Source organism: Schistocerca gregaria, chromosome 1, assembly GCF_023897955.1.
Source record: "Schistocerca gregaria isolate iqSchGreg1 chromosome 1, iqSchGreg1.2, whole genome shotgun sequence".
Taxonomy (NCBI): Eukaryota; Metazoa; Arthropoda; class Insecta; order Orthoptera; family Acrididae; genus Schistocerca; species Schistocerca gregaria.
Genome location: NC_064920.1, coordinates 307,319,252 through 307,342,091, shown reverse-complemented (window position 1 = coordinate 307,342,091; position 22,840 = coordinate 307,319,252). Strand labels below are relative to the sequence as shown.

At 41.4% G+C, this 22,840-nt stretch overlaps 1 protein-coding gene across 1 annotated transcript in view; it reads right to left on the bottom strand.

Annotated features, from left to right (window-relative positions):
• Positions 1-22,840, bottom strand: part of LOC126342883 (actin-interacting protein 1) — a 164,921-nt gene that overhangs the window by 131,624 nt on the left and 10,457 nt on the right. The window contains exon 4 of the mRNA XM_050001893.1: positions 15,593-15,740. Within this exon, the coding sequence (XP_049857850.1) occupies positions 15,593-15,740 (148 nt within the window). The remainder of the gene's footprint in view (positions 1-15,592; positions 15,741-22,840) is intronic.

The window sequence follows — 22,840 nt, the reverse complement described above, 5'->3', positions numbered from 1 at the left end:
TGTGCGGGATGCAGTCATCATTAAGTTATGGGTCATGTCAGCACCAACAACATCTATCACTTGGGTACTGATGCCATCCTCAGTTCATACTGGCAGCTGATGGAGGTGGTGAAGGCTGCTGGCCTCAGGTGTGTTGTGCAAGCAGAGCTTGCAATTTTCAGTATTGTTCCCAGAGTTGATCAGAGTCCTTTGGTTTGGAGTCAAGTGATGAGTCTTAATCAAAGGCTTCATTGACTCTGTGATGGTCTTGGCTGTAAATTTCTAGATCTGCATTATCAGGTGAGAATTTATAGGACACACCTTGATAGGTCAGGAGTGTAGTACACAAAGGAAGCAGCTACTCGGGAAGCAGAGTACTTGTGAGATGCACATACAGGTGTTTCAGGCTGGGTGATAGTTTGAGGTACTCTGATAAACACTAGACAATCAATAAGCAGCAGCATAAAGACACTTTGAATGTCAAAATTTTATCAGAAAATCGTCGAAGTACTCTTAACGAAGTTCCCGAATTTACTGACTTCCAGGAAAGTTCTCACACTCGGACTTATTCTTGGGACCAGGAGCTGGCTGAAAACTGAAGTGGAAAGCTCTGAGATATTAACGAATCGTGAAACATATCAGAAAACAGATTAGAGGCCACAGGAGGGGGGGGGGGGGGGGGGTGTTCGTTGCAGTAGACAAAAATATTGTTTCTACTCAGGATGAAATGGGGTGTGACAGTAAAGTTACTTGATTGCATATAACAGGTCTAGGTGAAACCAAGTTAATTGTTGGATTTTTTAAAGGCCATCCGATTCTGCTGTGGCAATCCTGTATCATTCCAAGAAAGTCCATGGTCGTAGCACATAAATTCTCAGATCATGCAATACTAGTTGGAGGCAACTGTAACATACAGAGTATAGACTAGGATGTCTATGGAATCACCGCTGGGAGTACAGACTGTCCATCGTGCTAAGTACGATGCCATTTCCTGGCTGGATCTGTGAACTGTATCCTTTGCTACTGTATATGACAATGATGGTTTTTGGTATACACGGGAAGGAAGCTTCTGCCTAGCCTGGAAATGATTGGCGGTTTACTCACAATCTTTGTAAGTACACTACCATTTGTGGAAATTGCAACACCAGGAAGGAAATTTAATACCACAAGTTAGGTACATGACAAGTAACAAATGATTACCTTTTCAAATCTGCACATGTTCTTTGAGCCCTACTATTCAGTATGTCGTGTAGCCACCGTTTGCTGCAATCAGAGCTGCTATATGCCGTGGCAATGAATCAATGAAGTTCTGAATATGTTCCTGAAAGATTTTCCCTCCACGCAGTTTGTATCCGAGCCCACAAATCCATGACACCAGTTACTGGAGGACCGTGATGCACCAGGCGCCGACCAACCATATTCCAGACATGTTTGCTAGAAGACATGGCTGGCGAACGTGCAGGCCAGGGATGCAATGGTACCAGTCACTTCACTCTTCAAAGAAGGCATGTACGTTCCTTGCAATATGTGGCCGAGCATTGTCCTGTTGAAAGGTGGCCAGTGGAGGCAGTTGAAGCAGGGGGCTACCTCAGACTCTACAACCTCCATTAGGTACCGGTTGTTGTTCAGAGTGCCCGCAATAGTACATGGCAAGATCGGTTGTTGTAACCAATGACGCACCAAACCATCACACCTGGTGTTTGTCCACTATGCCGCTCCACAATGCAGTCCTCCAGGTTGCACTTACCACAGTGCCGTTAGACACATATGCGGCCATCACTGTAGGACACAGTGAAGTGGGACTCATCCGAAAAGATTACATGTTGCCACTCAGCACCTCAGTGACGGTGTTCACGTGTTCACTGCAGTCCAAGGGAGCTTGCGGTTTCTGGACAACGGAAGCCGAGGTAATGGCACGCGTGCAACCAGTCCAACCTGTAGTAGACGGCAACAAACCGTCGATGCAGACAAGTTCACACCTGTTGTAGTGCTCCAGCGATAAGCCAACACTGTGGATGACACTGTATGGACCGTAATGGCCATGCAAACAAGATGACTGTCACCCCGTGCTGTGGTCACATTCCATGGTCCAGTTCCCACTTGTCGCTGCGTACAACCTCCCTCTATCTGCTGCTTCCACACACGGTTCACTGTTGTAGCAGCATGCCCTGTGCGAGACGAAATGTCACGATATGGCAACCCCAGGGACCAATCATTCAGCCCCGTTCAAACTTGCTCAGATGCCAATATGGTTCCCTTTGATGTCGACGAGGCATACTGGCACTCACTGTATTATTTCTACCTTATGCGACAGCTCTACACCGACTACACTAGGCACAACACCGACCCTGTCGGACTGACACGAGAGGGTTCTGCTCAGCCTATGTATACCCCATCTCACTGCAAAACATATCACGTATTGCTTGCACACACATGTGGTGCTATTCTGGTAATTCCTTCTCGGTGTAGTACTTTTCACAAACGGCAGTGTAAATCGTGACCTGGGCCTGCTATGCTATTTTCAAGATTGAATGATTTTCCCAGGATGGCTGATGTTTTCCAACAACTGTTAAAAGCAAACTTTTTAGAGGTAGTGGCAGGTCGCAACAATTTGCTAGGGGGAACAGAAAGTGGTCAATTGAAATGGCTGAATTTGCCTCCTTAAGCTGGTTGTCAATAAGACCTGAATATTATAACAATTTTGTGAAGCGGTTCAGAGCTCATGAAATCTAAGAATTGGTTGGCAGCTGTTGTGAGAGCAGGAAACGTAGCAGTAGGGTCTCTAGAGCAAAGGTTCTGTTTTATGAAGTCAGGAGTACATAATCTTTCAGGATCAATCATATTACATCTTCAAGTATTGAAAACAGAGAGACACCAAAAATGCATTCTCACACACAGGGTGGATTTCTGATTGAGTCATTTTTAGTTTTCCAGGTTACCATTGTCATTTAGCCAACATTCAGACACTTGGTAGGCAGGGACTTCAGATCAGATTAGGTTGTGCAGGTAAGTACCTAGGTGGTTGGTGATGTTTAGTGAATGAAGCTGACTTGGAAAAGTTCAACTGAAACCAATAAATTATATCTGTTTCTGGGGTGTGTAGGTGTGACACATCTTTTGTAGGCTACCTGAAGAGAATAGCAGATTTAAAGGGAAGTACTTTTAACTTCTGCTTGTATTGTGGGGATAGCTTTTTAAAATTCCATGTTAGAAGTTGAAGCTTGTGAGCTAGCAAATGCATGAGGGTTGCTTTCTACATCATGTAACATTAATGTAATATTGGCAACACTAATTTTATTTTCTACCTTTAACTCCTGTGCCTACACTTTATCAAGATTTCAAACAGTAATTACCTAAGCAATTCAAATGCACTTGAAGATATTGTCTCAGAAGAAGCTGAGTAATACTGTGGTGTAGTGGTTATGATGCTAAACTGTTGAATGGAGGGTCGTGAGTTCAAAACGCAACTGGATTGTTCCATTTTAATTTCTATATTCGGTTCGAGTACATTCTAGAAGTATCCACAAATGTATGGAATCACTGTACTGGAATGTTCTGTAACTGTATATATACTGGCACTTTGCACCACACTCTTGTATGTGCAAGTGTTGAATAAACCTTCATTAAGTGAAGTAAGAGTTTGTAATTCATCTAATTACACCTTCTTCTACGTGACATTATTCTGCAGGAGGCGTCGGGTATTGGAACATGGGATAGTGCACATTATCAATGACACTGTGGCCATTTACTTGGCAAGAAACCAGAGTTCGAGCCATATTCATCAGATCACAATCTACTGGAGACAGAAGAAGAAGAGAACATTACGATGTCAGCAACTGTGTGCCACCACATGAGACATCCTTCTGGGTTCTCTGGTGACGGTAGCCAAGATCCTAACAAGTAGCTGAAGGTATATGAGCATATAGCCAAATTTAACAAATGGGATGACACCGTGTGTTTGACTAACGTATTTTATCTACTTGGAGGACACTGTCAAGCAATGGTATGAGAACGAGGAGAAGTTCACAAGCTGGGAAGTATTCCAGGCAGAACTGTGCAAGTATTTCGGCGAAACACAACGACAGAAGTGCAAGCCTGAAGATAAATTTTAGCGCAGGGGTCCAGTGTCCTGGAGAAACTACTGCATCCTACATTCAAGATGTCTTGGAGCAGTGTAAAATAGTGGATCCTAGAAGGAAGGAGGAAGATAAGGTTGCACATCTCATGAAGGGTATTGCTGAGGACATGTACACTCATGCTCATAAATTAAGGATAATAAAGCGTGGCACTACACAGAACTGGTGCTAATAGCATAGGCACATAGGGAACACACACGACACAGATCCAGAAGTACATGGTATTGGTGATAAGTTGAGAAAACCGCCCTGAAAAACATTTGCTACAAAACACCACTGATTCTTGCGCACGTACCATGACATCAATAAGGGATATGATCGCCATGCACACGTACACAGGCTGCACAACGGGTTGGAATACTCTGGATCAAGTGATCAAGCAGCTGCTGGGGTATAGCCTCCCATTCTTGCACCACTGCCTGTCAGAGACCCTGAGTGTCCTAGGGGTTTGAAGACTTGCAGCGATACGTCGACCGAGAGCATCCCACACGTGTTCGATGTGGTTTAGGTCTGAAGAGCAGGCAGGCCGCTCCATTCGCCTGATATCTTCTGTTTAAAAGGTACTCTTCTATGATGGCAGCTCAGGGGAGGGGAGGGGGGGGGGGGCGTGTATTATCATCCCTGAGGAGGAAGGTGGGTACCAATGCACCACTGAAAAGGCGGACATACTGGTGCAAGATGATGTCCTGATACACCTGACCTGTTACAGTTCCTCTGTCAAAGACACGCAGGGGTGTATGTGCACGAATCATAATCACACCTCACACCATCAAACCACAACCTCCATACATATCCCTTTCAAGGATATTATAGGGTTGGTATCCGGCTCCTGGTTCACGCTAGATGAAAACCCAGCGAGAATCACTGTTCAGACTATACCTGGACTCGTCCGTGAACATAACCTGGGACCACTGTTCCAATGACCATATACTGTGCTCTTGACACCATGCTTCACGGGCTCTCCTGTGACCAGGGGTCAGTGGAATGCACTTTGCAGGTCTCCATGCTAATAAACCATGTCTGTTCAGTGAATTGTGGATAGTTAACTGTCACCTAGAACTGCAGATCCTTCCAAAATGCATGTGCGTAGCAAACACTGAGCTGTTAACTGAAGAACAGCTGAGCGTCATAGAAACCTCCCATGGCGAGTCTGTGGGCAACACTAGTGCTACTACTATGTCACAAGATCTTATAGCTAGACTATCATCAGCTCTCGCTAAGGAACAACAGAAGAAACTATTTGCCATTCTTCTAGAGTTCTTTGAATGCTTCAATCCACAGGTGAAGAGCAAATTAGGCAAATCGACGGTGAAGGGATTAGCACTGGAGACCATCAACCAATAAGCCAGAGAGCATACCATGTGTCAGCAATGGAACGTTGAATAATTCGCGACAAGGTAGAGAAAATAATGATGAATGACATCATTCAGCCTTTGCAGAGCCCATGGTCGTCACCAGTGGTCCTCGACAGGAAGAAGAATGGCAGTTGGTACTTTTGTGTTGATTACAGGAAGCTTAATAAGATAACTAAAAAGGACGTTTACCCTCTTCTGCGAACTGATGATTCGCTAGATTGTCTGAAGGGCGCTAAGTATTTTTCACCATGGACTTGTACTTGGGATACTGGCAAATCAAAGTAGATGAGGCTGATTGTGAGAAAACTGCATTCATCACCCCTGAGGGCCTGTATGAGTTTGTATAATGCACCTACCTTCCAAACTTTACAGAAGCTCTTCTGCGAACCTTGCAGAACTAGCTAAGCCATGTCTCCGCAGTATCCTTTCTTTCAGGAGTGCTAGTTCTGCAAGGTTCGCAGAAGAGCTTCTGTAAAGTTTGGAAGGTAGGAGACGGATACTGGCAGAAGTAAAGCTGTGAGTACCGGACGTGAATCGTGCTTCGGTAGCTCAGTTGGTAGAGCACTTGCCCGCGAAAGGCAAAGGTCCCGAGTTCGAGTCTTGGTCGGGCACACAGTTTTAATCTGCCAGGAAGTTTCATATGATGAACATATAAAAAGACTGAGGGCCATTCTTAAGTGACTCCAACAAGGGGAACTGAAACTTAATCCAAGAAAGTGTCTCTTTGGAGCAAAAGAAATCGAAATACTTGGACATCTTGTGTCAAATGAAGGTGTGCGGCCTGACCCAGAGAAGGTGAGATCTATAATGGTCCTATTTCTAAAAGTATCAGAAATGTGAGAAGCTTCCTCGGATTATGTTCTTATTACCATTGTTTTATCAGAGACTTTTGTATCAAAGCCAGGCCACTCCAAGAGTCCTTAAAAGCCAAGGCTGAATTTATCTGGGGTGGTGCTCAACAAGATTCTTTCGATGTGCTGCGAAAAGCTCTGATAACTGACCCTGTACTTGGTCAGTATGATGAGACAGCACCTACAGAACTACACACAGATGACAGTGGGTATGGGATCAGTGCTGTGCTGGTGCATATTTTGGATGGAAAAAAAGATGGTTATAGCCTATGCTTCTAGGACACTTACAAAAGCCGAGAGAAACTACTTAACTACAGACAGAGAATGTCGTGCTGTGATCTGAGCCATGAGCAAATTTCGACAGTATCTCTATGGAAAGCCATTCACAGTTGTTACAGACCATCATTCACTTTGTTGGTTGACAGGTCTTAAGGATCCAACAGGACGACTTGCCAGGTGGGCACTATATCTTCAAGCATATGACATTACCATAGTGTACAAAAGTGGAAGAAAACACCAAGATGCCGACTGTGTCTCAAGAAACCCTGTGCAAGACCATCAAGATTTTGATGAAGATAGTGACCATCTCACTGCATTCCAGGATCTCTCTGCTGAGCAGGAGAATGACATCAAGATACCTCAAACTATGCTTGCCTTAAATCGGTCAGAGAATGTGAATGGACAGTTTAAGGTAGTTTATGGATTACTTTGCAACAAAAACTTTGATCAATTTGGAAAGAGGTGGCTACCACTGATTCCTAAACATGTGCGCTTAGATATTCTACAGAAGTTCCATGACAAACTTGAGGCTGGACATTTAGGCTTTATTAAGACATACGATAACATAAACAGATTTTTCTGGCCAGGTTTATTTAGGAGTGTCCATCACTGTGTGTCACACTGTAGAGATTGCCAGGGGAGAAAGGCAGTTCCTCAGAAACTACCTGACTGACCAATACCAATTCCACACCTTTCCAGCATGTTGGGATTGACCTCCTCGGATGATTTCCAACGTCTGCTAGTGGCAGTAGACAGATTATTGTTTGCACTGGTTATCTGACACATTATGCCATTACAAAAGTTGTGAAAACAGCCAAAGCATCCAAGGTAGCCAAATTCATCATTGAAGACATTTATTAGAACACGGTGCCACAGTGTCGTTAATTATGGATCAAGGGAATGTTTTTCAATTGAATCTTGAGACAGATAAACCGTCGGTGCAGCATTCCTCGTCATATGACGACTGCCTACCATCCACATGCTAACAGGCTTACTGAAAACCTTAATAAGACCTTGGCCGACATGCTATTAATGTTCGTCAGTGTTGAGCTGCTACTTTTCGTGACGTTTGCCTACAACACCGGCAAACAAGACACCACAGAATTTATGCCATTTTTCTTGGTGCATGGGCGTGAGGCGACTATGGCGATGGACACTGTGTTTCCGTTACATCCTGATGACATGGAAAACGATTACATCGGCCATGTGTTAACCAGAGCTGAGGCAGCTTGGCAATTAGCTCGACTTCCAACACTGCAGTCTCAAGTAAATGATCGCCAAAGGTATGACGCGAGCCACCGCCCTGTTGTGTACCAGCCTGGTGACCTCGTCTGGATCTTCACTCCTGTTCGGAAGATTCGTCTCTCTGAGAAGCTCCCCAGGTGCTACTTTGCATCTTATAAGGTTGTAAGACAGTTGTCTGATGTTACTTACGAAGTTTAAGATTTCGACACCAACACAAGATGACGAAAGATCCGAGATACGGTCCACGTCCTTTGAATGAAGCCCTATAAGGAACCTACCACCCAGGGTAAATTCGAAGCTCCAGCAGCAGGTGCAACAAGCGGAAATATGACTAAGAGCATAGCGGCAAAAGGAGTTCTGAGAAGATCACCACCAGGGCGTGCATCAGTCATCGGAAGTCAAAGTATGCAGGACCGATGACTTGTTCCCAGAATAGGAGGACGTAACACTGAGACGCTGTTTTCTAAGGAGGGAGCAATGTCGCAGAAGAAGCTGAGTAGTACCGTGGTGTAGTGGTTATGATACTAAACTGTTGAATGAAGGGTCTTGAGTTCAAAACTCACCTGGATTGTACCATTTTAATTTCTGTATACGGTTAGAGTACATTCTAGAAGTATCCACAAATGTCAAGAATCGTTGTACTGGATGGTTTCGCAGCTGTGTATATACTGAATGTGTTCTGGCTGGAGGCAGTTCACTCTGCCCTCGTGTATGTGCAAGTGCTGAATAAACCTTCGATAAGTGAAGTTAGTGTTCGTCATTCATCTAATTACACCTTCTTCTACATGATAATATAAACAAATATTTCCATCATGGGTTATTCTACCACATTTTCCTAACAACGGCACTGTGTGGTCATGTTGCAGAAATTTAAAGCACCATATTGTTTAAGAATGTAAGACATGATATTAAGCTGAATGTATCTAGCCATTTATGTGCTCTGGCATGAATGTTCCATGGAATATAAGAGTAAACTTTGCTCGTTTTACTTGTCCACCATTTGCATTTTTCATTACATTATGGATGTCAATTATGCCTTCCTGAGACCACTCCTCCTTGAATTTCTCTTTAGGTGTTTGCAATCTCATCTGCAAGTGATTAGACCCTTATTTTGCAAATGTAGATTGTACTTCAGGGTGTCATACGGCTTAGTTCGTGAAGTTTCTGTAGGATATTCTCCAAGAAACTTTGCTGCTTGAAGTCCAGTGGCCTGTTGAGAAGTCAAAATTTCTACCAACAAAATCCCATTTCTAAAGTTCACTTATTTTAAAGATTCAGTATACCTTTATGACTTTAGCTTTTTCCACGTAAGCAGTTTCTGTCCTATTAGCACTACTTTCAGATTTCTTCCTACCACATTTCCTAGAAATCAATGGCACACTCAGTCCATTGAGAGTACGAAAACAATTTTAAGGCTCCACAACATCCCGGTGATATAAAAAAAATGGAGCTTTACTCAGGCAGAGCCTCACCAGAGCAACCCTACTATTACTGAAATGCAACAAGGTGTACTAGTGTGTGTTCAGCAACAAAACTATCAGCATTTTAACTAAAGGATTCTTCCATGCTTTCAAAAATGGATAATCCAGGATAGAGTAATGACAATATTATGAAACGGATAGTTGTTACTCACTATACAGCAAAGATGCTGAGTCATAGGTTGTCAAACAGTTTGACAGTCTTTTTGTAGTCTCTATCTGTGATTCCACATCTTTGCTATATGGTGAGTAGCACCTATCCTTTCTGTAACATTGTCATTCTCCCTTCACTGTAATCTAGGTGGTTAAGCCAAGATTAGTACCATTCTTGTTGACACATAACACACTTCCATCACACTAGATGGCAATCACTGAATGATGTACATGAGTTACTGGTACATGAGCAGGAGCTGAGTTGGCAAACAACCAGCTCAGGAATATCAGGATCTGTACCCAGCAAGGATTGGCCTAGTTCATCAAGTTGCTCAAAATTCAAGATCATCCAGGTTGCACTTGTTGTTTATCCAAATTCTATAGATGCAGAGATACTCTGCAAATGGCCATATGGTGTGTGGTTGGGGGGAACCACAGCCAGCCGAGCGGTTCTCGGCACTACAGTCTGGAGCCGCGCGGCCGCTACGGTTGTAGGTTCGAGTCCTGCCTCGGGCATGGATGTGTGTGATGTCTTTAGGTTAGTTAGGTTTAAGTAGTTCTAAGTTCTAGGGGACTGATGACCTTAGAAGTTAAGTCCCATAGTGCTCAGAGCCATTTGAACCATTTTTTTAAACCACTACCAGTCAATTCCTTTCCACTGGCAAATAAAGTGAGGGGAAAATACTATCTATGTACCGCCTTGTGAGCCCTAATTTCTCTTATGTTTGTGGTCTTTATGCAAAATGTACACTGATGGCCGTAGAACGTGCAATGTACCTTTTACTCCTTGAAATTAAAAACTCTAAAAACACTAACATAAAAAGTTGAAATTTCATCACTCCCTTGTCTGTCTTAGCATCAGACTTTTGTATATAATGCAAGTTATTCCTTTGTAGATTCTAATTGGTTTTGTGCCATCTGTATTTAATTCATGGTGGTCATCTAGTTACTAAGGATCAACAACTGTTGCATTAATGTAGCTATTTATTCATTCATTATAATGACAAAAAAGTATTTAAATGTGACACTGTCATAGAAGCTTAATTAAAAACAGAATCAGCCCTAATTTCTTTAAAAAGTCTCCTCACACACTTACTATGAACGAAAATCTTACATATTAAACAATCTGCATTTATGATCAATGTTGCTGTTATTCCCAAATCATCTTGAAAACCTTATGTTGTAAATTTTCTGAGTTTATCATTTACACCACCACCAGCCACAACGAGATTGAATGCCGCACGTTAGTATCACAGGCACTTGACACAGTAGCCTAAATATGTAACTAAAGCTGAGGACAAAGAGCAAATTGTGACAACCTGGTGTCTGGAATGAGCACCTTGGAAATTGAGTACAGTTCATGGAAAGGGGAGGGGGGAGTCGAGAGGGAGCTCTACAAGCACAGACTAAAAGGAGACTGAGAGCCTTCAGGAGAGTATCGAGTCGGATATCAGCTGGTCTACTGAATTTTGGGCAATACACAAACAATCTTAACTGTTAGTTGTGCAACAGAGTTGAGTGACAGGGTGAATAGGCATCTGACAAACCTGTTGTCATCTAACCCGCAGCGGTGGGACACCAGTTTCCAACAGGAGGAGGCTGTTAACAGGGCTCGTAGGGAAGGCTCCCTTGTCAACTATACACCAGTGTGGTGAACAGGATCCAGCAAGCTCAGAACGGATGGTGCTGCACACCAATAGGCCACACAACCATAGACCACGTGGGATAAAATCAGCACTCAGTAAAATCTGAGAATAACTATGCAGTATGTGCCCCATAGAGAACATTTAGGTTCCTCATGCAGGTTGCCTTGAGCTGGCAGACATGAGGCAGCCAAGTTAGCTTCTTGTCAAGCAAAATACCTAATAACTGAGGAGATTCAATGACTTCAAGTAACTGCTCACCAAGATAAACTTCTGGTTGCAGATGCACAATCTGGAATCGGCAAAAATGCACAACTCGTGATTTTGCAGGAGAAAATTGATAGTCATGATTCAGGGTCCAGTCATGAAGTGTGAAGTTGGTGCTCAGTAGTGCACAGTGTTGTAGAGGCATAGCGCAGATAAATATCATTCACACACAGTTCTGTAGAGACTGTGGGACCCACCACATCTAGGATACCATCAATGGCAAAAGCAAACAGTGTTACATTCAGAATCGATCCCTGAGGGACTACAGTTCCTTGTACATATTGGTTGCTAAGAGTTGAACCTATCTGGAGCCAAAAAAGCCACAGAGATATGGGATTCTGGTTGAAAATGGGAAACTGCCCTGGAAAACCCATTCCTGCACTGTACACAGAATGTGATGTTTCCAGGTGGTATCATACGCCTTCTGTAGGTCAAAGAGCATTGCCATCCAATTTTGGTCATGCATGAAAGTGCTTCATACTGAAGATTCTAGACAGATCTGGTGATCTGTGGTGGACAAGAAAACCCAAAAGCCACTTTGGAATCGCGATATATGCCCTCCAGTTTCGAGGCACCAACAAAGATGTCAATTGACCATTCGTTCAGATAACTTACACAGCACACTTATCAAAGACTTGGGCCAGTAATTAAGTTAAAATATGTGGGACCTTTCCCAGTTTCTGAACAGGAATAATAATACCTTCCTGCCATTGTGAGAGAAATTCTCCATCCTGCCACCATTAGAAAGCCCGAGGATATGTTTCACGCTGTCAGCTTGAAGATGTTTGAGCATTTGTTTGGAGGTTTTGTTGGGTCCAGGTGCCGCATCTTGAGACACTACCACAGTGCTGTGAAGCTCCCATTCACTAAAAGAAACTTTGTATGACAGAGAGGCAAAACATTCAGCAAGTACCATGCAGTCACAGCACATGTTACCATTTACAAAGATGCCAGGAACTGCTGTAGGTGCTGGATAGTCACAAATGTGGCGGAGTTTAGTCCGTATTTGGCATGATGGGGTGTGGGATAATATAGATGATATGTATTCCACTTTTGGATCTGCAGCTTTTGTCTTTCTATTCATGTTTGTAGTTAAATTATAGGATATAGGTTCCGCCTTTATACAAAAACACTGGTTTTTTTGCTTTTTACCCAAACACGTTTCGGAACCTCTGTATCATCGTCAGTGTGTTTTGTTTATTGAAAACTGTAAAAAGTGGACATATTTTGGATTTTAACTGATCTAACAAAGTGAGGCCAAAGAAAGTATATTTCTTTTTATTTTCGTTTTGCTTGTTACAGTGTTTTTACATTATATGATTTTGCAGGACCATCTGAATGGTGTCCTGCATTGATAGCTCTTCATATGGACGCATTAACTCGCCAACGAAATTCGCATTTACATTGTTTGGTTTGCAGATGATAAGATATCAGATTTAGTGTCTTCCCCAAGGGCGATGGCATCATCTGGCAGGATGAATGTACATGTTGTAAGGCCACAAGGATGCTACAGCCATTTGAGGAGCACTGTAGAGAAATGAAGTTGATGTGTTGGCCTCCAAATTCATATGATCTGAACCCAATGAAACACGCCTGGGACACAATCAGGTGCCAGCTCCTTTGAGCCAACAAACCCGCATCCCATAATATACAGGAACAATGGGATCTGTGTGTAGACATCTATTCTCAAATACATTTGGAAACCTATTAAGAACTTGTTGAAGCAATGAGATGCAGAGTTGCTGCTGTATTGCATTTCAATGGCAGACCCGCATCCCATAATATACAGGAACAATGGGATCTGTGTGTAGACATCTATTCTCAAATACATTTGGAAACCTATTAAGAACTTGTTGAAGCCATGCCATGCAGAGTTGCTGCTGTATTGCATTTCAATGGCAGACCAACACGCTATTAACAGGTAGTCATAATGTATTGCTCATCGGTTACTTTAACTGAACAAAATTGCTGTGATAACTACTCAGAATTTACAACCACATTCTCAGTATAACATCATCATGACCACTTTTATCCATCCAATTCCTGTGCATCAATTGTTTATCACCAACTGGAGCAATATATTTGTATTCTGCGTCCAGATGACTTGCATTAGTTGTGTGTGTGTGTGTGTGTGTGTGTGTGTGTGTGTAACAAATTCAGCTATCCCCAGTTATACTAACAGTTTTTAACAGTGTACATCTGTTTTAATTTATAAGATTGTGCACGCAACCATAAATAACTTCTTACAGAAGCAAATAGAATGGTTTATCGTATAATGTAACTGGGATGTTGTTAAATCTTGTCCTTGCCATTTACATGCATTCAGGCACAGGATGTGAAAAGTAGGCACTATCGTCAGTACATACAACTGTAGCAAGATCATGGCAATCTTGCATACAGAGAACTTCCAGTTCAAGGTTGTACACACACTAATCTTTTCATGTGTCGCCAAGACAATGATGAAATGTGTCTCAACTCTGCAAAGCCTGTGCAGATGGAATCAAATGCAATGAACAAAAATATGTTTACAACAGGGTCACCATAAACTGTTTTAGCACTAACTAGACAAGTTACAATTCAGTGAATCCCACAAATTCAATGCTACACAACAACAACAACTGATGAGCAGCCATGTCATACAGAAATACATTCTTAATTTGGAGCCATGTCCCTATACTTTTGCTTCTGTTCACCACACATCACAAGGACAAAAATTGATGTGGGGGTAGGAACACCTGGAATGGACACAAGCATGGAATAATACTGCTTGGACTGATAAAGTTACGAAATACATCAACAGTAGTCTACAAGTATATAAAAATTCTCATGCAGTGAAGCATCCTACTTGTCAACAGAGCACCATTCCAGGTAGGTGGTGGAGGTATTCTCATGTGGACAATGTTTACTCCAGATGAACTGGGACCCATGACATGTCTGCTATTGTTCACAGTGTCAAACAGTAGAGAAAACTACTAATGGTCACACACAATATCCATTTCTGTGAAAACAGAAACCTACAGGAAACATGAAAAAAAAAAGAAGAAAAAAAAAAACCACCACCCTCAACGCACCTGCTGATCTCTTCCAAACTGAGTCAGCAAATTTTTAGGAAAGCTCCATGGACATATGGACATCTTGAATCTTGGAACATATTCTGAGCTCAAACATAATGAGCTATCTTGAACAGAATGACTTCCTCAATGCCAACCTGAATGGATATCTAAACACTGATCACGTGAAACCCAACTCTTATTTTTCTCACATGACATACTGAAAGCTTTGAATCAAGGCAACCAGGTAGATGCTGTATTTCTTGATATCTGAAAAACATTTGATTCAGTATCACAGCTACACTTATAGTATAGATATAGATGCAGATGTAGACATGGGAGTTCTTTTGTGGCCCTCCATGTCACTTGAATTTTATCCCGCTGAGAACATCTTGGACAATATAAAGTGCTTAAATCTAGTTCAAAGCAGTTTTTGCGTGTTAACGGCTGTGGTTAAACAGTCCCAATCTGAAAACACTTTAGATTTTACACAGAGTCCATGCCCCAATGCCACAGAAAATTTCTGTTTTCTTTAAGGCGGAAGGGGGAAATAGACACTGCTTGGTAGGCGAGTTGAATTCGGTTGCTCAGAGTGTATACTCATTGTTAAAATGCAAGTCAGATATAAAAGCAAATGCTTTGTAAATATTCTCACAACAAACATCAGTTTTACTGTTTAATTGCAGAAACTATGAAATACACCTAAAATTAAATATATTACAGTACTGCAATTGGATTTTACCTTCACTAATGTCCATATCTCTCTGGTTTATTGTCTGTGCACTTACAAATTTGAAACATAAAATATAAATTATGAGTTCTATACAACTAATCAAGTATGAACAATAAAAACTGATGCACAACTGCAGCACTACTTCTTAAGCTTGTTGCTTGTAGGAGAGAATAATTTGTCTCCTCTGACCTAAACCATAAACTGCAGTCTTCAAATGGAATAGAAGCAAATTCCCATAAAAGCTACCTGTTAAAAATACCCTTTATTCTTGCTGATAATATCCATTTAGCATAAATAGTGAAAATATACAAAAGCTGAACACACAGTCAATGGAATTAGAAAAAACTGTTAACATATAAAATAATAATATTGTAGGTCCTCGTAACAAATAAAACTATTAGTACAAGATAATGTGTATGTTACCTTTCCCTTCCTTCTCCAACAACAACAATGCGTTGGTTGTCAGGAGACCATGAAATATCTTTAATGGGTCCGCCAAATGGTTGGAACTCATTTTTCAGTAAATGTTCCTTGTTAACTGTGTCCCAGATTCTAATTTTACCCGACTGATCTAAATTTCAAACAGACAAAGATAAAATGTAGTTAGTCACTTGTCTTACCCAAAGTACAGCTGACAAGGAAGGTATATTAGGATTCAACATCCCATCGATGAAGTCATTAGAGTCTGAATATAACATTGCATGGGCCAATGATGGGAGCTGCCTTGAGCCATTTAAGCAAAATCACAAAAAAGCTGGTAAGCCAAATCAGAATTTGAACTCTGTTCTCCCCACATGAAAATATAGTGTGCCTTTACCTTAGCACATTCTTTCAGCAATACAAACTTTTTGATATTTTCCTCCTAAGGTCTTAATACCGTGCACTGCAAAGCTTAAGACCAAGACCTCCTTTATTGTTTAATACACGTGGAATCGCAATAGGAAGTAATAAAAAAGAAGCTGAAATAGTGAAAAAGGTGAAGAAGATGTAGCACATTCTTTCAGCAATACAAACTTTTTGATATTTTCCTCCTAAGGTCTTAATACCGTGCACTGCAAAGCTTAAGACCAAGACCTCCTTTATTGTTTAATACACGTGGAATCGCAATAGGAAGTAATAAAAAAGAAGCTGAAATAGTGAAAAAGGTGAAGAAGATGTAACGATATCATCTCCACAGTACATGACAGAAGTCACTTTTAAACACAGATAAAAAATGAAACCTTAAAGAAATGGCAACAGAGATTCCAATAACAGAATGACCATCTAGGATCTGTATCCACATATCTCAATGAGACTCTTCAAGGTCCTAGAATCAGGTCACATCTGCACCTTCCCCCTTCCCCCACCACGACTACATAACAGAAAAATACGTAGCAAAGAGACGTCCACAGGGCTCCATATTTGGACTGGAGTTCTGGGATACTGACTTGGAAACTTTATTACAGAAAATAAGTGACTATCCCTACTAGAAGGACGCATGTATACTGCAGCAACTTGATGATAGTAGTAACAGGTATTACTAGGCCAGAACTAGAAACAAATAGTCGATATATTAAGGCACTGCTTCGCCCAAACATTAAAAAGCTACATATAAAACAATATGGTCCACAAAGGGAAAATATCATGACAACCAAAAATAAGAATAAATAATTCTCTGACCAAGACATATGTTGTTGAAAGGTACTATCAGATGTATGTTAATGTGAAGCAAAATTTTCATAAATGTATATAAATTTTCTGCTAACAAGTTCTTAATCTAATGAACAAAATTCCAATGATCAGCAAAAATAAGTTCATCTACCTCTAGATATCATTAGAGTGTATCATAAAACTAAACTTGTTTCCATAGTACGTTACACTGCAAATGTGTGGGTAATATGGCACAACTGACTAACTTAACTAGCCTTACGCAGAATGCAGAGGAGCATGTTACTGAGATTTACATGTGGATACAGGACCACTTCCATATAAGTTTTTTTTCATGATATTAAGACTATGTCACTCAGATCTAGTAAATAGAAAGAAGTGAGCCCAACATTAGTCATGAGGAAGGGCACAGAAAAAGCAACCGACGTATTAAGGCAAAGAGCAAAATCCAAGGAAGAAATGATGTATAATGCAAGAACGGAAGAAGGGTTGGCATGAAGAACAAACAGGATGACAAAGCTCCGAGTTCTTTCATAGTACGAAGGAAAGATTTCAGATGAAGTACAATCCTTCCTCAAAGAGTATAATAAACTTTCTTACTCCACATATCTCAAAAAAACAGGATATGAACTTAATACTAACAGTATGTCGAGAAACTGGAACACTGGACCATACTGTTTGACACTGTATTTATTTCAGTGACACCACAATATATGAAAAAGCTGGAACAGGGGATGAGACAGCACACATCATCATGATGAATCAGATACAGCACAAGTTAAATAAACTAACCAAAAAGGTATCCAAGAGACAACTGGAGATTAACTTCACAGACAAGAGCGAAGTAATATAAATTCACTATAAGGAATTAATTATGCAACTAAATACAAGCAAATATTGCAGGGTATACAGTGTGTTACAAAAAGGTATGGCCAAACTTTCAGGAAACATTCCTCACACACAAAGAAAGAAAATATGTTATGTGGACATGTGTCCGGAAACGCTTACTTTCCATGTTAGAGCTCATTTTATTACTTCTCTTCAAATCACATTAATCAAGGAATGGAAACACACAGCAACAGAACGTACCAGTGTGACTTCAAACACTTTGTTACACGAAATGTTCAAAATGTCCTCCATTAGCGAGGATACATGCATCCACCCTCCATCGCATGGAATCCCTGATGCAGCCCTGGAGAACGGCGTATTGTATCATAGCCATCCACAATAGAGCACGAAGAGTCTCTACATTTGGTACCGGGGTTGCGTAGACAAGAGCTTTCAAATGCCCCCATAAATGAAAGTCAAGAGGGTTGAGGTCAGGAGAGCGTGGAGGCCATGGAATTGGTCCGCCTCTACCAATCCATCGGTCACCGAATCTGTTGTTGAGAAGCGTACGAGCACTTCGACTGAAATGTGCAGGAGCTCCATTGTGCATGAACCACATGTTGTGTCGTACTTGTAAAGGCACATGTTCTAGCAGCACAGGTAGAGTATCCAGTCTGAAATCATGATAATGTGCTCCATTGAGCGTAGGCGGAAGAACATGGGGCCCAATCAAGACATCAACAATGCCTGCCCAAACATTCACAGAAAATCTGTGTTGTTGATGTGATTGCACAATTGCGTGCGGATTCTCGTCAGCCCACACATGTTGATTGTGAAAATTTACAATTTGATCACGTTGGAATGAAGCCTAATCCGTAAAGAGAACATTTGCACTGAAATGAGAATTGACACATTGTTGGATGAACCATTCACAGAAGTGTACCCGTGGTGGCCAATCAGCTGCTGATAGTGCCTGTACACACTGTACATGGTACGGAAACAACTGGTTCTTCCGTAGCACTCTCCATACAGTGACATGGTCAACGTTATCTTGTACAGTAGCAACTTTTATGACGCTGACATTAGGGTTATCATCAACTGCACGAAGAATTGCATCATCCATTGCAGGTGTCCTTGTCGTTCTAGGCCTTCCCCAGTCACGAGTCGTAGGCTGGAATGTACTGCGCTCCCTAAGACGCCGGTCAATTGCTTCGAACGTCTTCCTGTCGGGACACCTCCGTTCTGGAAATCTGTCTCGATACAAATGTACCGCGCCATGGCTATTGCCCCGTGCTAACCCATACATCAAATGGGCATCTGCCAACTCTGCATTCAGAAACACTGCACTGACTGCAAAACCACGTTCATGATGAACACTAACCTGTTGACACTACATTCTGATGTGCTTGATGCTAGTACTGTAGAGCAATGAGTGGCATCTCAACACAAGCACCGAAGTCAACATTACCTTCCTTCAATTGGACCAACTGGCGGTGAATCGAGGAAGTACAGTACATACTGACGAAACTAAAATGAGCTCTAACATGGAAATTTTCTGGACACATGTCCACATAACATCTTTTCTTTATTTGTGTGTGAGGAATGTTTCCTGAAAGTTTGGCCGTACCTTTCTGTAACACCCTGTATATGTTGAGCTGAATGTGGTGGAGTGACAAGGTTTCTGTGGACCACATGTCTGTCATTAGGAATATGCCGCAGTACAGTGACACAGTAAGCAAAGTACATTAGAAGACTTGACACTCACCACTGTTGCGTGTATGTCCATATTGGAGTCACAGAGGCTATTCACACTCAGAGGAAGTGTTCCACAAAGTGGTAGAGAGAGAATGTGTTGCAGACAGTGGAAACTTTTAAAGAAATGCTGATATTACCAGATTTGTGAACTATTTCATATCCTCAGTGGGCTATGACATTGAGATCAAGATGGGGAAGGATGCACTGGTGTTGGGCATAGAGGGTTGTTTGGTTTTGCGTCCACACCATGGGCACCGTGGACTTCACATCAGTTGACAAAGACCTCTGGTGCTGTAAGCTAGGAGGAAAGTGTGCATGCTATCCTAGACCAATTGTTTTGAAGTTTCTGACAATTGTATGCTGCCCTGTTGTCCTCCATAATTTCATCATCAATGTGCAAGTCACTGAGGCAGCGTTGAATACAAAGGCTTGTATTATATGGCTGAACTACCCCAGTTAGCATCTACTGGCTAGTAATGCAACTGATCATTTCATTTTTTTTTTCCCCCGCCCTCGACCACTTGGTACTTACAGCCACTAGCTGTTTTTTCAGACACTGACCTGAGGCACTCCCACACCTGGGCAGTGTGGTGGTAAAAACTATTTCACCTCTGCATAGCTTTCTGGATTCCAGAAACACTATGCTAGTGCCAGGGAAGCTGTAAACCTCGTGTTATATATATTTTGAAGTACAGTGCGGTGAAGAAATAATTGAGATTTCACCAGTAATTAGTAAACAGTTAGCAAGTTGATTATTTTAGTTAATAAGTAGAGTTACTTTCGTAAATAATAAATTAGCTGTAAACTATTATCTCTGAAAATAGTTACTAAATGAAATTGTAAAGAACACGTATACACAATAAAAAGTTACAGTCTGCTTTAGTTTCCTGGCAGCAAAACTATTTAAATACCAGCCATTTAAAAAAAAAAAAAAGTAAATGATTAAATAAGTACATAAATAAATGTTCCGTGTAATAAGCATATGATACTTCAATTTTCAGAGCATCACAAAGAAAATCAAACACAGTGGTTACATGAAATGAATTCAAACAGCCATGTCTCTTAGTCCAAGCTGAATGTTAAAGTAACAATAAACATAGCCACTATCAGAAGTCTGTGTCTCAGAATATGCACAAGCTGAAACACTATAAGCTTCAGCAGTTTGCTATGGCAGTTCTCTAAAGTTTGGCAATCTTCTCTGTCTGTATGTTAAAAGAAGTGTAATAAAAGTTCAGTCATAATTTATTTCACTTTCTGATATGTCAGACAGTAATTCTGTCCAAAACGATTAGCAAGCAAGTTTTTGCTTGGTTCCCATCTTTCAAGCCTTGGTTCTCTGGGATCTTCCATTCGCAGAGCACATTATAGGCACCAACACACCCACTGCGTTGACCATCTCTGCTCACTGGCTATTGCTCACTGCTATGCTGAATATAAAATGCCTTATTACTGTGCAGGACCTGTCGTCTAGTACAGTGTATTTGACTACTAATCAAAACATCATTGTTCTCGGGTTCAAAACACAGCAATGCTAAGGGTGGTGTGATGATACTTTGATTGCAACTGCACACTGAAAAGTTGCTTCAGTAGCATAGACATGCGGTTTAATAATGTGGTAGTAGTATTCATGTAATGAATATGTAACCTGTGAATCTCCAGACTTGCTTAAACACTATGAGCTATATAATTATGAGGTTACACAACATCCGAGAAATGATTGTGAAGGGATACCAAGGGTCACATGTTAGAGATGCCGAAATACACTGTGATAATCAAGGAAGTATTATCTGTACCAGTTCTATGCCAACATGGCTATATACTGAGGTGACAAAAGACATGAGATAGTGATATGCACATACACAGATTGTAGTAGTACCATGTATACAGGAGTGCTGCAATGACAGAGCTGTCATTTGTACTCAGGTGATTCATGTGAAAAGTTTCCAATGTGATTATGGTCCCACGACAGGAATTTTGGAAATTGTTAAGAGAATTCAGTATCCCAAGAGCCACAGTATCACGAATGTGCCGAGAATACCAAATTTCAAGCATTACCTCAAGGGACTGGGAGCAGTAACATTTGCAAAGAGTTGTTGGTGCTAACAGACAGGCAACACTGCACGAAATAACCACAGACATCAATGTAAGATGTACAATGAACATATACATTCTAACAGTGCAGCCAAATACTGCGCTAACGGCATAGGGCAGCAGACGACAGACATGAGTGCCTTTGCTAACAGCACGATGTCACCTGAAACACCTCTCCTGGGCTCTGACCACATCAGTTGGACCATAGATGAATGAAAATTGTGGTCTGGCCAGATGAGTAATGGTTTCAGTTGGTAAGAGCTGATGGTAGGGCTCGAGTGTAGTGCAGACCCATCTTGTCAAAAAGGCACTGTATAAGCTGATGGTAGCTCCATAATGATGTGGGCTGTGTTTACATGGAATGGACTGGGTCATTTGGTCCAAGTGAACTGATCATTGACTGGAAATGGTTATGTTCAGCTACATGCAGGTCATTTTCCACCATTGATGGACTTCACGTTGACAAACAACAATGGAACTTTTATGGATGTATGCACCATGTCATCAGTCCACAATTGGTTTGAAAAACATTCAGGACATTTCAAGCAAATGATCTGGCCATCCACATCACCAAAACTGAATCCAATCGAACATTTATTGGACATAACCAAGAGATGAGTTTGTGCACAAAATCTTGCTCTGGTAATCTCGCAATTATAGGTAGCTATAGAGGCAGCATGGCTGAATATTTCAGCAAGGACCTTACAAGGACTTGACAAGATACTTCCAAGGGCATGTTGACAAGTCAGACATGATATCAGGAAGTATCCCATGACTTTTGTCGTCTCAGTGGAATTAAATAGGAATGTCATTATTCACTGCAATGTTATTGCTAACTCCTTTTTACTCTCTGACCTTATTTTTAATCATTGCTTTTAATGTTCACTTGTTTTTTTCTAGAACTGTTTGCACTCTTATGTGCACATGTAAATGTTGCAAATAAAATAGTTATACAAGGTGCATTCAAGTTCTAAGGCCTTCGTTTTTTTTTTTTTTTTTCTAATTAACTACTCACCCGAAATCGATGAAACTGGCGTTACTTCTCGACGTAATCGCCCTGCAGACTTACACATTTTTCACAACGCTGATGCCATGATTCCATGGCAGCGGCGAAGGCTTCTTTAACAGCACACGCACAGCCCTTCCCAGACATTTTTGATGCAGTGCAGGTACGAATTTGTTCTTCGAAACATTTTCGTAGGCTGCACCTGTTACCGTAGTGCCCTTTGGAACGCAATGGGTAAGGATTATGCCCTCACTGTCCCAGAACACGGACACCATCATTTTTTCAGCACTGGCGGTTACCCGAAATTTTTTTAGTGGCGGTGAATGTATGTGCTTCCATTGAGC